We start from the raw sequence: 16469 nt of genomic DNA, 5'->3' as shown, positions 1-16469 counted from the left end.
TGAAAGAAGCAATCGGCTCCTTGTCTCAACATCCAGATATTGTTATAAAACCTGCAGATAAAAGAGGAGCTGTAGTAATTCTGGGTACTAATTTCTACAGACAAGAATGTTTAAGACTCCTGAGTGATACTACATACTATGAACCCATCTCCATTAATCCTACTTCTAGATTACAAAGAATTATTTGGGAGATGAGTGATGAAGCAGAAACAGCAGGGTGGATCGCCCAACAGGAAGCTGAATTTCTGAACACTAGAGATCCAAAGATCTCTTACTTTAATTGCCTTCCGAAGATTCACAAGGGCACATTACCTCCAGGTTGCCCTATTGTGTCTGGAATAGGATCACTAGTAGAACCTTTTTCCAAATGTTGTGATTTTTTCTTGAAACCTGTTGTTCAACAGACCTCAAAATTTTTGAAAGATACCCTGGTCTTGTTAGACCAAATTAACACCACCGGCACTACAAATATGCTGATATGTCTTGGAGGCCTTATATACTAATATACCTCAGGATGCAACCTTGGCAGCAGTGGAAGAGATTCTCCACTCCATGACCTGGACTTACAACACCCCTATCAGCTTCATTATAGAATGTGCGAGTCTAGCTCTCAAAGAGAACTTTTTCCACTTCGAAGACAATCTTTACCATCAAATACAAGGGACCTACATGGGAAGTACATTTGCACCTAGCTTAGCTTGCCTCTACATGTATTCTTTTGAGCAACGCCACATACTTATGTCTTCACAACCATTTTTTTCTAATATCCGACTATGGCGCCGATACATAGATTATATCTTGGTGGTATGGTCTTTTGTCACCCAAACTCATTGATATGTCAGCGACTCCATGGACATGATCAACAAGATAGAAGCGTGTCCCTTTAATGAGAACACACAGTTGTTGGTCACATTTGACATAGAATCACTATATACGAACATCCCTCAAGAAGAAGCAATAGAGGTGATCAGGAAAGTGCTAGACACCAACATTGGGCCAAAAATTACCCCCACAGAATTTTTAGTCTCTCTAGCCACACTATGCCTCAAACAGATTTTCTTCAAATAGAAAGAAAACTGGTACCGACAAATTAAAGGTGTAGCTATAGTGTGCAGCTTTGCACCCAAAATAGCTAATTTAGTTATTGACTGCTTCGAACAGAGGTGGATTTATTCACACTCTAATCCCTTTGAAAAAAAACATCAATAACTGGTATAGATACATCGACGATGTGTTGACGATCTGGGAGGGGACAGAAGAAGTGGTCAGTTTGTTCCATGATTGGCTGAACCAACGTACAGCTGATTTCAAGTTCACTATCAGCAAAGATAACAAAAGAATCAATTTTCTTGACCTGTGGATCCTAGCAAGAAACGGGCAATTAGAAGTAAGTCTCTCTAAAAAAAAAAACGACCGTAACACGCTACTGCATTTCTCAAGTGGACATCCGAGGACATTAGGAGAGAATCTGCCATATGGCCAGTTTCTTCGACACAGGAGGAATTGCAGTGACAAAGAGGGTTACTTCAACAACGCTTTGGAGCTAACAGAAAAATTGATAAATGGAGGCTATCCCAAAAAGCTAGTGAAAGCAGCATCTATAAGAGCCTGGTATACCCCCAGGGAGACACTTCTAGTTCCTAAAGTAAAGAGAAAAGAAACTCCTCTTACCTGTGACATCTCATTCAGCCCCAAGGCCAATAAAATTTGATCCGTCATGAAGAGGAACTGGAAAATAGTTGAAAACCTAGACATAACAAAACCCCTGTTTGCATTCAAAAAAGCCTGCAGTTTAAGAGACCAATGGGTGAGAGCAGCTAATACACATACACAAAGAAGTAGGCTCAGAACAATGTTGCAGTTACCAGCCACTCAAGGCCATTTCAGATGCTTTAAATGTCTGGCATGCCAGTATACACGAGATTCGAAAGAGGTGGTAATAAATGGAAAAGTTAATTTCCAAAGAGATTTTTCTAATTGTAACACTAAAAATGTTGTTTACTGCATTATGTGTCCTTGCGGAAAAGTATATATCGGACAAACTTCCCAATTGGTCAAGACTCAAATTTTGCAACATAAATCATGGATAAAATGTGCAACAAGAGGAGCGCCATTGGTGGAACATTTTACTGAATCCAAACATACAGCAGAGGATATCCGATGGATAGTGTTGGCTGTAGTACAAGCCAAGCTAGATGGACAATCCACAATTAATAAACTGTTGAGACTGGAAGCAAGGCTAATTGAAAAATACCAAACAGCCCGTCAAGGGCTAAATTACATTGATGAACTCTGGGCACTGATTTAGAAAATGTAAAACTGTACCTCTCTGTTTTCCTTCCCCTTTGTATAACTTTACATATGTACAGGTTACTGTGCTTACCCAAGCACCGCAACATGTGTATGTAGGTTCATTACCAGACTCTACATCTTCCACACGGTTCTCCTCAGGGGTCGTTCCATTCTAATTCTGTGTAGCAAGTACGCTCAGTCATTTTTATGCACCACCCCCCGATTCCATTAGTCCTTTACATGTTGCATTTTGGTTTCAGAAAAATAAGGGGTGTTTGAATGTCAGAGAGTAAGAACAAGAATCAGATTGCAGTGCTGGCCCACGATGGCCGAATGTTTCTTGGCATAGGCGCACTGCAGATTTGGTAGTACATCACCGTAGTGAGCAGCGATTCGCTCTCTTTTTAATTTGCCCTTTTTGATTTGCACTTTTTGGAATCAAATTTCCTCAGGGAGAAGGACGATTGACAGGCCCATTTACATAGGTTCCCCAGTGCAGGCCTGTTGTAAGCCACAACGAGGACCTCCTTTTCCTTGCACATGTCACACTAGTGGAAGTAGGGGTCCCAGCCGCCCTTTTCAGCCATCCAGTCTTTTCCAAGATGGCTGATACATTTTCAAAGGTTTTTCCTCCTCCTGGAGCCGACGCATCTTGATGACATGATGGTTATTTAGCAATGAGCTTCCCAATCCGACGATGCATGTAATTTCCAGTCGACCGCTAATCGGGCTCAACACTCCGCCGCATTCGAAGGTAGAATTGTCTCCTGTCCCGGATGCACGCTGTGCGCGGACTAGCGATACGACACGGCAGAAGGACCCTCCACTAACATACTTTACACAGTAAGTCCAGATTTCTAGCCAGCGCTAGACTCTCTGTACTGGTTTGACCAGTTCCCCTTTGGTCCCTTCGCCGGACTAACAGCGACGCTATTTTCGTTTTTTCTCTGCTTGTGTTAAGGCTTCCTTAGGACGAGAACCCCCTGGGCCCAGACAACGTTTTAGGACCAGTAAAGGTATTAAGCCCTTGGCTGCTTCTTCTTTTACCAAGGCGATAGACCCACCAGCCAGCAGCATGTGAATATTTTTTACATATTTGTCCTCTAGCCCATGATGGGACATTGTGCATGAGTTTCACTTTAAGAGTTTGTGTCATATTCTTGATTTACACAGGCACGGCATGCTTATTTTGGTTTTGTAGATATGCACGTAGGGGTGTTCAGACTCCATTCAGCCACATAGCCTGCACCAATACATTTTCTGGCATTTTTTAGTCCTTTTAAGTGTTTTCAGCTCATTGTGTCTTTTTCGGTTTGTTATTAGGCAGTGTTGTCCCTTTGTAGCCCTGATGAGGCCCCTATTGAAAGGGCCGAAACGCGTTGATACTTTGTGGATCTCAGCGAGGGTGGATATAAAGTGTATTTGACCCTTCAGAGTGGTACCACACACTGCAAGGAACACCAAGAAGAAATTGATAGGTGTCCAGCATTTGTGGGTACAGAAATCCACAACCATTGCATTTGAGTGGATTATGATTATAAGTGCTCTACGTAACCACTACCTCTTTGTGAAGAGATTAATTTGGGACAATCTACAGATGATGTTTCGCTTTGATTTCTTATGATGTGTTCTCTAACTGTTGATGTGTTTGAAATTTGTATTTCTTGGCTATGTTTTGGTATCACTGAGACATTTCGTAATTCTTGAGCCATTTCTGAGTGTTCCCTTTCTTCATCCTGCTTTAAAAAATTTCAAATAAATGTTATAAGGAAATTGCTTCTCGAAGAGATTATTAATCACTCTTTTTCGGAAATAGGATAATTAATCCCAGCCTTTTGACCAACCTTGTTTTGTATTATGGTATGGCAGGGCGATGCAGACCAGGCCCAGGCATTTATACGTTGGATCAACACTCTGGATGACCACCTTCATTTCAGTGCCAATTTCTTCAATAAAGAGGTGGCTTTTTTGGACCTACGGATTATTTTAACAAATGGGGTCCTACACCCATCTATCTTCCACAAACCAACTGACAGGAACAGTTTATTTCTTTTTGATAGTCATCATCCTAAACCCTAAAGGATAAATTTACTTTTGGACAATTCCTGAGAGTGAGGCGTAACTGTACTAACATTTCTGATTTTTACTCACAAGCTGCTGCACTCGACCAAAAATTGAGAGACCGCAATTATCCCAAACATATTATTGGACAGGCCAAGAAAAGAGTGAGGAACATATCTAGAGATGTTCTTCTGACTCACAATGTATGTGTACCCCAGACCAGATTGACTTGTGTCACTTCTTTCACTCCTTTAAGTAACCACGTCAAAAAGATTATTAAGAAACATTGGCCTATCTTGAATATGTCTGGAGAATCTTTGGAGTGCCCCTTGTTCGCCTTCAAAAGAACCCAGAATATCAAGGACCTCATGGTACATACCAGACCCAGACTCAATAAGAAGACGATACGTCTACTACTAAACCTTGGTTAGGGGTCAGAGGTTACCACCCTTGTGGCGGATGTAATGTGTGTCCCCTAACAACAAGTACCCATGAGTTAGAACTTGGGGAGACTAAGACATGGCAATTGAGAACACATACAAACTGTCGAACCAAGAACTGTATCTATATGATCACCTGCCCTTGCAATTTAAGATGCGTTGGGATGATTACAAGGATGGTGAAGACCTGGATCAATGAACATCGCAGTTCCATAAGATGCCAAAGATCCTCAACCAAGTTGACTAAACACTATATAGAACAACAACATACCCCCAATGATCTCAAGTGGGTAATTCTGGAAAGTTTTAAGGATAATAGAGAATGTACTACCAGACTGTTCGAAAAAGAACAACATTGGATATATAGACTTAAAACACATCAAAAAGGACTCAATGATAATATTCAATGGATAGACCTCATTCATCGTAGATAAAATTCCATGATGATATTCCTTGAGTAGTTATTATTGATGAAATTTGCCACTTATTCATTTCTGATACACTCTTGGATCTTAAAGAAATTAGTCGAAGTTTTCTTAAAGACCCTTTTTCTATTTTTCTCTTTACTATGGAGCTACACAAATTTATTAAAGACTATTTTTCTCTTGAGGCTACCTAATTCTATCATGGACAATTGAATTCTCCTCCTTGGTTGATGGGTAGACTAGTTCTCTTAAATCAGGACATTTTCACTCCATTTGAGACAATTACATTGTGAAGAATATTAATGACTGTTCCACCCTTCTACTTTTTTTACTTTCAACATTTAAATCTTTACGAAATATACCACTTTGAAAGCTTCTTTTTCCTGAAAAATACTGTAAGATGGACGCTGATATGGAAAAAGGGATTTTGTCCCTTTTTTATTTCTACCGTAGTTCACTATGGTTATACTGCATGAATTAAGATGGCCCCCACCCCTTAACAATATGTTAAGTCCTTCCTTTATTTCAATAACTTTCTCTCAACTTAAGGCCCGCCACGGGTGTACCTTTCACAATACTGGGAGCTTCAAGCTGGGTAGGTGACACCGGTCGCTGTGGCAGAGTTAAAAGTAAGTGCCCCGTTTTTCTCTTTCTCTTTTTGAACGCATACGATTATTTTAATTGCTTTCGGCTGTTGCCAAAAACCAGGAGTGCGCTATATAATGCGCGCCAACCACTTTTGTCCGGCTTTACACAGGGACTGGAACTTGGTGTAAACAAGCTGTTACCAGCGCTCTTCTTGATTCAATAAGGAAACAGTGCTTGACTAAATTACCAAGTCCCCGAAGTTGTAACCATCTGGTTACACTGGAGACTTGTAGAACTTCGATGTATCTGAGAAGGAACATGTTCCTCTCCATATATTGATCGGTGGGAACTTTTCCAACAGAAAGGCACATTTGACCTGAACCTTTTTTAATTCTCCAACTTGCTCAAATTTTTTACACTCCTTTTTTTATTATTACATCTTAGGGCACTTTTTAGTACTTTCTTACATGGTCATAGTATCTTAGCAAACAACACACCAATAGGGCTTAGTGCATTCTTCCATCTTCAGCTAAGCCTAGATAGAAAGGGACAGTGAGATATTTAGATATTCAGCGTGGGCACTCATTTACCAGCCTATTCAAGTCTTATTTGCTATGTATTTTGTCATTATAGTAATTAAATCTGTAACTGCTTGATAATGACTTAACAATTTCATATTTAGACCTCTTAGGACCACAGTAACTTGTTGCGCACCCAATGGGGCCCATCCCCTAATACGAGGAAGGCAAGCACGAACATATTTTTATTAATGAATGCATGATTTGTTGTTCACGTTTTTTTCAGGCATGCACATCACATACGGGACAGGTCACCAATGTGTGTTCTTTGCCTCATGACATTTTGAGATATATAAAGTGTACAATGCGCTTGACTCTCTTCTACATTCATTTTTTAGGTTCCTGCGGAACACTGCAATACCCACTATATGTACTGTGACAATTAGGATTAGGTAGGTTATTTTTCTGTTCCTGATGAATCGCATTAGATCTTAGAGACTTATATAACGAAAAACATGTTGACCTTTTTAGCAGTATAGTGGCTCCTATACCTGCTCATACTACACTCCCAGAATTCAGGGTAAGGTGTTTCTGGACTTTTTGCAGGGGAGACGAGACCTTATACTCTTTTCCCTGAATTACTTTTTATTGTTTTTAATCATGACAGAGGTTTAACACTAAATAAATGATCTTTTCTACCTCTAGCCATTTTTAACAGCACTTTCCTTCTTTAACAAACCAATTTACATCAAACCGGCATTTTCCTACAACAAAAGAACTCGGGTAATGAGCCCCCTTTGTGGGGCGCGTCCGGCATTGCAGTGCCGGCTTGACGAGGAGCATAGCCCAATGATGAAGCATGTCACCTATTGGTGAGTGAGGACTTTTGTTCCAGTATATTTGGATCCCAGAGACTTCCTTTTCTTGCCCCTGGGACTCAGCAGGGATCACACTTTCTCTTTTTTCTCTTTATTGGAACTGTATATTCCTTATTTTTGTGATATTAATGGGAGTATTATACATAGGACCAGGTTTCTTTCTTTTGTCTCCAAATCTCCCACTTTCAGAGTTCCCTTTTGTTTATTGGTGAAGGTTGTCTAACCTGAACAGTCAGGTAGATAGATGGCTATTAGAGATTTTGAAGTCACTTACTTGTGTCTTGAATACTGTCCTTGAATGCGTCTTGAATGCCATCCTCTATCTCTGTTTCTGTGCCTTCCCTTTGCTGGCCTTAAAAGGGTACTTTTGAAAAACACTTGTACCGTTTTCAAGTGTAATTTTGTGTTTCACATACATATGACCCAAGAATCTATAAAACTGTTCTAAGCTTCATCAAATAATCTTGCACTTTATGGGTATATGTGCCTGGAGAATACACCTCTGCATCTGATAACATTTGCATCTTGGTTGCCTTTTTAGACTAATTTTGATTGCAGCAAAAGCTGAAACTACATAGTCAACTTAAGGCTAGGGAATTCAGTGGAATATTTGTAAGTATACTGGGTCTGAACGAACTGAGTAAATTAATTTTACTTGTCAAGTTTTAACAATGGACCACTGATGTAGCAATCCTTTTTCCACATTTGAAACCAACCACCTTTACCCTGCTAAAGTATTTTATTTCTTTAACTGTTCTACTTTTTGGTACAGTGATACCTTCATTAAAATATCCAGTTGATTGCACAGGTGCTTGGACGTTGTTAGACCTGGCATCCTTGGCGTGGTCCCCCCTGTCCTTTTTGCCTCTGCTTCCGATGTTTTGACTGTGTGCTGGACTCTGTTTTTTACTGTTTTTGGTACTCCGGGCACTTTACCACTGCTGACGAGTACTAAAGTGCAAGTGCTCCCTGTATAAATTGTTTGTGTAATTGGATTTTCCATGATTGGCATATTTGATTTACTGGTAAGTCCCAAGTAAAGGGCACTAAGACGTGCCTAGGCCCTGTAAATAAAATGCTACTATTGGGCCTGCAGCTCTGATTGTGCCGCCCACATGTGTAGCCCTGTAAACATGGCTCAGTCCTGCCACTTCGGTGTTCGTACATGCAGTTTTAACCTGCCAATTCAACCTGGCAAGTGTACCCACTTGTCAGGCCCAAACCTTCCCTTTTAATACATGTAAGGCAGCCCTAAGGAGGGCCCCAGGTAGCCCCATGGGCAGGGTGCAGTGTACGTTAAAGATGGGACATGTACTGCTGTGTTTTGCATGTCCTAACAGTGAAGTACTGCCAAATTTGTTTTTCACTGTTACACGGCCTATTCTCTCCCATATGTTAACATGGGGGCTGCCTTTAAATATCCTGAAAGTGCAGTTTCCCTTTGAGAGCTGATAGAGAAATGGAGTTTGGGGTCTCTGAACTCACAATTTAAAAATACATCTCGTAATGAAGTTGGTTTTTAAATTGTCTGTTTGAAAATGTCACTTTTAGAAAGTGGGCATTTTCTTGCTTAAACCATTGTGTGTCTTTGCCTGCTTGTGTGTTCCCTGTCTGGGTCAGACTGACAGTCCGGCTATTTGGGAATCCCCTCTAAACAGTGACACAAAGAGAGCTGGAGTATAGCTTGCGTACTCTGATGAGTCATCTGGGCTAGAGTGTAGGGAGGAGTGGTCACACTTGAATGAGCTGTGCCTGCCCTCATACAATGCAATCTCCCGGCCTGGGTAAGTCAGGATCTTGTGAACAACAGAGACTTTCCTTTGAAGTTGGCCTACTTCAAAGGCTGAAAGGGGTATAAGTATTGGACCCAAAATCCCAGATTTTTAGATTACTTCTAGAACCATGAGGAACCTCTGCCAAGGAGTAGAGCTGAAGAGCTGGAGGAGGAGCACTGCCTCTTTGCCTGTGACTGTGCTGTGCGGGATTGGCCTACAGTTGCTGCTTCTGCCTGAAAGAGGACAAAGACTAGACTTTGTGGTACATTCTTGCATGTGAATCATTTCCAAGGGCTTGGACTGAGATTGCCTCCTATGTTGAAGTCTCAGGGCCATCAAAGACTTCCTCTGCCAGCACTTGGACTTTCTGCTGAGGCTTGTGTCCTGCCAAGTGGTGCCCTATCCAGAAAGCTGAACCAGTTAGAACAAGGACTGATATCCATGCACAGGAAGGCATGCAGGAAGAATTTTGATGCACTACCCGTAATGCGGCTGGGAAATCAATGCATCACCTGCATTGCAGCTCTAGAAATGATGCAAACACCCACTTGCAGCTCCTGATAACGACACAACCCCCATGCAGCGTGCTTTTCCATCACCTGAGGCCGGATTTCTCATGCAACATCGCTGAGGGTAAAAGGGAACGTGATCCTGCGTGGATCCGAGGTGCCCTGTCCAGAAATCGATGAATCACTCTTTTGTGGGAGAGAAAAACGACACATCGCCTATCTGACCGGAGAAGCAACAATGCACGGCCTCACTTGCGAGTACGGAATCGATGCATCGCTGACTTTTCCGACCCACACTCGCCTGTGTGGGTTTATTTTTTACACAAACCAGGTATTTTGTGTAAAAACAACTTTCCATTGTTTTTCACTTTAAAAATATTTTTTTTATCTTGACTTGTCAATGTTATAGTTTTGGTCCTGTTTGATTTAGATAAATATTGGCTATTTTTCTAAACTGGTGTGGTGTCCATTTTGTAGTGTTTTCACTATATCACTGTGTTCTGGTACAAATACTTTACACATTGCCTTTGGGATAAGCCTGACTGCTGGTACACAGCTACCAAGGGGGTGAGCAGGGGTTATCCAAGTGTGTATACCCATTGCCCTGACTAGAGTGAGGGTCCCTGCTTGGACAGAGTGCAAACTGACTGCCAACCAGACACCCCATTTCTAGCAGACAGGTTGCCTGCCATGTCTGATATTCAGACAGCAGTTATGTCAGGTCCTGTGACTAAATGTTGGAGGGGATCAACCCTTCACAGCAGAAGATGGCAGGCGGCAAGGACAGTCTTGTGTTGAACCTTATTCCCTCTAGCCAAAGTATGTCTTCAGGGGTCTTTGGAAGGATGGTAGCATGCATTGGTACTTTATTTGAGTGGAAGGTGTGCATCCTATTTATCACCAATACTTGCTTGGTGAGAAGAAACAAGAGGTGAAATCCTAAGAATAAATAATTTGATGAACTATTCCAGAAGTCATGTGCCATTGCTCTAGTAGGAAGGGCATAATCCCTTGCACTGAAACAGAAATAGGATGGGAAAAATATGTTTCATCAGGAACCTACCTTTGAAAGCATAGAAAATGTAATAATTGCAACTCTGGTTGCTCCTTCGAAGACTGATTGTAAATACCTTATTATGAATTCTTTCTAATGTGATACACTTTTAAACAATCACATCTTTCTAGATTTGAGGTTGTGATATTTATTTTGTGAGTGTGCGAGTTTACTAATCAGATGATTATTTTTCACAGGGCAAGGTAGAAGCTGAGTTCCAGCTGCTCACTGTAGAGGAGGCTGAAAAGAGCCCTGTTGGTCTTGGGCGTAAAGAGCCAGAACCACTGGAGAAACCAAAGTACGTACATAAGCAAGATTTATTTGTTCTGAGAACTCTTGTATTAACATACATTCCAACAAGATAGACATGAGACCAGATCCATGAGCACACTTTGCCACAAGCTACCCTTTGATATTATTTCCATTGACAGATGTTGTCCGAATTTTAGCATGAATGCTAGACTTAACAAGTGTTGGGCGTGAGAATAACCTACACTGTCAGAGTGCCTTCAATCCCAGATGAAGTCATATACACACACAAGACTGAAAACCAAATCTTATTCATTGGTTCAAGCATAATCTGGTGGGAGAGGATTATACATCATCAGCCTTTGTGTAAATAGATCATCAATTCCTTCTTTAAAATGGCTCACTTAAATGAACTGCAGACTGTGGCAGCCAACGGCCAGCTTCTGGCCAACGTGCACTAGTTTTAGTGAATCCAGCAGGTTTATTGGCTTTCCAGGGAAGGATGAGCCTTCTGAAGGCAGAAGTGGTCCATCTCATCTCAGCACAAAACCACGGGGAGAGTTCTCAAAGTGTGGTCCTCAGAACTTCACAGAAATGGAAAGTTTATAGTCTGACTTTTTGGAAGGGATGGGAAAAAAGATATTAGGGAACAGCGTGCTGATGAAACCACAGCACTTATGCTAAATTTGATAAAGACCTTCCACTTTTAGACTGTATGTAGATGACACTCAGCACTTCATCGACGTTCCCCGTATGATGGGTCTGCCATAAGGAATCTGACAGGCAGCACTCAGGAAATTATTTTCCTGTTATATGGCGCTAAAGGCAGCTTTGCAGGCATATGAATGAAATTATTCATATTAATGTTCTTTTCCTTCTTACAGCCGCCCAAAAACATCTTTCAACTGGTTTGTGAATCCCTTGAAAACGTTCATCTTCTTCATCTGGAAGAGATACAAGAAGTACATCATTGCACTACTTATCATTGCGATTCTGGCCGTATTTTTATTCCTGATTCTGTACACAATGCCCGGATACATCAGTGAGAAGATCATTAATGGGTGAAGGAACATTCTTCCCAAATGAACACATAACTGATCAGTCTATTTGGAATAAAATGTATCCGCTACTTGGTCGAGGTACATCAATCTGGCAGTGAAGCTAAAACACTATTACTTTTTTTGTTGACCTTCCGTTAAATTCAGTGTCTTCAGAGGACTCTGCCTGCAACACTGAATTAACCGATGCACTTTAATGAAAGGCACAAGAATCTTCCGTTATTTTTCTTATGGTGGAAACAAAAAACATTACTTGGAAAGAAGATGGCTCCTGATGAGTGCTCGTTCTTCCACATTTTGTACCAAACAAATTGCACTTTTTAGTGAAACAATTCATACAGTTTAATAACGGCAATGAGGATACTAAGACTGCCAGCTGCCTAGTTGTACCTGAAAGCAAAATGAGCCTTAAGGATCAGGTGACTTAAATTATAGACGGTCAACTATAGAAATCATTTTAGCTGATGCAAATTGATGGCAAGCATTTTTTTTATTTCTACATGTTCTAATAATATATTCTTATTTTCCAAAAGAGGATGTCATGAAAAAAAGGTTCGATTTATTCCATTTTCGATGTATTTCTATGTATTTAAATGTATGGGCGTTTCATATATACACCACTGGAATAGGCATACTTTGCCGCAATATTGTCTTTAATATTCACTTTGTGACTTTAGAACATTGACAATAATTCAATGGGATCATATATGGAATCAGTATGATTAGATATTCTGATTCCACATGGGACTTATGCATAATGTTTTTATTCTGTGATCTTACAGATTGAGAATGATTGGCATTCATCCTTTAGGTGTAAAGGAATGATGACTAGGGGAGTGTGTATGAGCGAGAAACCAGCTACTAAATTAATTACTAATACCCGCCTCCTATTATTATTTTTGACCCAATTATGTTTTGTAAGCTTACAATCAGTGTCAAAATTGCTCCTGTGATTTTGCAGCAATATGTTTATGCTGTACAAATATGATGTACTCATCAAGACAAAGTAGTAAAATTTACATTGCTGAGTATATTTTGTGGACAGAAATGCACATGCTGTAGTGGAAGTTGCAGACTTACAGCAACGTTACACTGTATTTTCTATTACGTGCTCCGTGACTGGGATATAGCGTTTCAGCACACACTGTGTTCGAGGGATTGCTGTTTCAGTTGTAGAAATAAATATCTGCTTTTGCTAAGTTATCTAATATGATTAGCACAGAGCTTCTAGGAGAAACAGGCAAGAATGATCTGTAAATTACCACAAGTCCTAAACACTCGTGGTGGGAAAAATCCACCAAGGCAAATGAATTCGCTTCAAGGATATTTTACCCTATTTAATCAGTTACCTGGGGAAGTTCAATTTAGGTATTAAATCAAAAATACCTTCCTCAGTTGAAGCAAATTGAGATATGAATCAATGCTGATACAGCCAGCAGATCATTAGGCAATTGTTCTATTTGCAGCAGTGATGCTTAGCATGTTCCTGTATTTCTGTAAATACAGAACAGCTGATTGCAGTAGCAAAGGGATGGCACATACAGTAACATTGGGTAGACAGATTTATACATATCAAATGGTCGCTTAATAGTATTATTTATTGTTTTAAATTCTGATTTTAAAGCCCTTACATTTTACTGGCATCAACAAGTCACATAGAGTGTTACATCGGAAATTATTGCATTCATTGGCGAATCCAACAGTGGAATAGCGTCTCCCCAGAAAATCCCCGTCACTTTATCATGTGCAAGTACATTTTTAAAGTATATTGTGAAAACAATTTTTCAAGTATAAAGTGACTATAAGCAACAAATCTGGCAGAAGGAAACTGGACACAAATCAAAAGCTCAGTTTAGGAATGAACAATTAAAATAGCAAAAACCCACAACTTTAACATGTAAAATGTAGAGTCATATCAAAACAAGGAATTGCTTTACGATTAGTACATTCTTGCAAATCCCCATGGTATTATAATTTCAGAAGTCATATTGACCTTCTGCCTTTCTAGGATGAATTAAATCAAATATGCTGTCTAGAATCAAGACACCACCTTTACATCCTTTATGGTGTTTGAAAAATGCAAAACGTTCCAGGCGCAATATTAATTTCCGTACACAATAGAATGCCCTATTGACTGTTGGAAAACTGATTATAGATGGATGAATGCCCCGCAAGTCATTTTAGGCTATGGCTCTGCTCCTTCGGTGGATGATCGTTTGCTGTATTTGGAGATCTCCACCTCTGCCAGGGATCTCATTGTCTCCAGAACAGTCACTTGTGCAGTTGTTGCTTTAAAGGGAAAGCACTTTGTCAAGTGGGCACTGGGCTACATGTTTTGAAAACAAAAAACACAATTGCTCTGATGTGCACATGTATTCTTCTTTGTTCGTTGGGGTCGTTCTCTGATTTTGCTGACCTGGACTGATTTGCCCCATATGGTGGCCCTAGGCACTAAAGGCCACTTGACCTAAATAGCGAGGGGCAACTGTCATTAGATATTTCAGCCCAGGGGTGGTCAGGACACCATGTCAGGGAGTTCGTTCTGTGCCACCAGCTAAGGCTCCACTGGGGCTCCACCACCTCTAAATGAGGCAAATGAACTGCAAGTGCTGCAGAATGGTGCATCTGCTGTTTTCTGTGGATGCTTCACTCTGCCAGACTCTGTTGACCTCTTTAGTACCTACCTTATCCTTCACGATTAGAGCCTTATCATTGACAATCAGATGATGCTACACATTACTTTTTTTTTAGATTTCTGATTTAACATTAATGAATCACGCCTTTCAGAATATGGTTCATGTATGTTTTGACACAAGACATTTGTCTTTATAGCACGCAAAGGACACATGAATCAACACTTACTCGTCCAATCCAAGATAAAGCACATTTAGTTAAGTTTTCGGTAAATCCACATCAAAAAAGGAAACTACTGGGTCAACATAAAGCATACACATATCTCTTTCTGTACAGCAGTATTTTGTAGGCAGTAACATATGGAAAGCTCTAATCGTGACGCATGCAAAACCGTCTTCATTCTCACTGTCATAGCTTGAGGACTCACTACTTAGAACAAAGTCCGTATCACATTCCTGTTCCTCGAGTGTTATACGAGAAGTGCACGTGGTTAATTGAGCGGTGCTGCTTTCCATTGCAGGGTTCTATGTGTTTTACAATAATGTGTTTTTTTACTCAATAACTGAATGTGCATAGCCAGTAAATTATCACATTTAATGGGAGATGTTAAATACTTCAGGCTTTAGCTTGCCCCGCCTAAATAAACCTCACATGGTTAATCCAGCTTGGGATTTAGCTGTTTAGCAAGATTTGGCTGTCTTTATATGGCATAATTAGTAATGTCAAAATTGGAACACAAAATAATGATAGGAAGCCCACAAAATGTTGTCTAGACTTACTATATATATTTGCAACAAGTCCTAAACTATGTATCCCGGGTAAATCAGTACAAAGGATAACAAGTGATCTAGAACTTTGTACTAATTTGGATGTTTTTTCCCTCATACCCTTTATGTATTTCTGATACCTAAAGTGCAATAAAGACAGCATTTCAAAAAGGATTCTATGTGGGGCGATGATGATACTATTTTTTATAGAGTAAGGGTATCATAATTATGCATGAGAGAGACATCAATATTACATGTTATTACTACTACAGCAAAGTGTTGCTTAATAATATACCTGTGTAAGGTTGATATATTCAATAATTAACTGCTACCCTGTGAAAATAATATATCTATTGACACGAAAATAAGGACACTCCAAGGTGTTCTGAGGCCATTAGAAGACAAAGTAGTCTACTTAACTCTACATCCCCCTCACCCCTAGATATTGAGAAGAGCTTTAGGTGCAGCTAATGCAACATGCATTGCACCAGTTGTGAGCCCAGGAGTGTCACATGGATAGACAGTCATGGCTAAATGCCCCACGCACCATCTTTACAAAGCCATATGTTCCCAAAATTCCCAATGCAGGAAGGAGAAGCCTACTTCAAAAAATCTCAACTGGTAGGTCAGAGTTGTAAGGCCTTAGACCTATTTGTTATCACCAAAGATCAACGTGGGAAGATAGTGGGTGCCATAAAACAGAGAAGGGCTGAGGGCACCATGAGAGAGATCAGTTGAAGAGGAGGAACTATCAAAGGTGAGATGACTGAAGGAGGGAACTGTAAGAGAGATCTGAATGAAAGCTCTGCCTTAGAGGGTAGGGTTGGCAAGTGACCAGTAGCAGTTTATGATTCTGGTGGGCATAACACCAGTCCTCAGTTGCTCGATTTATGATCGACTATGCCCACAATGTCTGAGGTGGTTTCAATGGGGACTTCAATTCTGCAAGATATTTTTGAAAAATCCGTGCTCATTTTTTACTCATATTTCCTGTGAAAAATCTTAAAAGCCATAGATGCTATGGGTGATTCAGGCAATGCTATTTGTTGTGGCCTTTCATTTATCATAGCTTCTGTCTACACTTCCACATTTCATTTCCTTCAATTTGTCTAACCTGCCCTTCTACCTAGATTCTCAATTATTTACTTTGCAAAACTGAAAATCTCCTTGGAAGGGGAACGGTTTAAAAACTACAAAAACCTCCACGCATTTTGCAAACTC

The 16469-nt window shown here is 40.3% G+C and overlaps 1 protein-coding gene across 2 annotated transcripts in view; it reads left to right on the top strand.

Annotated features, from left to right (window-relative positions):
• LOC138304105 (fer-1-like protein 4) overlaps positions 1 to 15422 on the top strand; it is a 1042026-nt gene extending 1026604 nt beyond the window's left edge. For both annotated transcript variants that reach the window (XM_069243852.1, XM_069243853.1), the window contains 2 exons: positions 10738 to 10838; positions 11674 to 15422. In XM_069243852.1, coding sequence (XP_069099953.1) covers positions 10738 to 10838; positions 11674 to 11854 — 282 coding nt within the window. In that variant the 3' untranslated portion in view covers positions 11855 to 15422. The remainder of the gene's footprint in view (positions 1 to 10737; positions 10839 to 11673) is intronic.
• Positions 15423 to 16469: the final 1047 nt, after the last annotated feature.

This window comes from Pleurodeles waltl, chromosome 7, assembly GCF_031143425.1.
Source record: "Pleurodeles waltl isolate 20211129_DDA chromosome 7, aPleWal1.hap1.20221129, whole genome shotgun sequence".
Taxonomy (NCBI): Eukaryota; Metazoa; Chordata; class Amphibia; order Caudata; family Salamandridae; genus Pleurodeles; species Pleurodeles waltl.
Note: the sequence above shows the minus strand (reverse complement) of the source record. Positions and strands in the feature narration are given on the sequence as shown.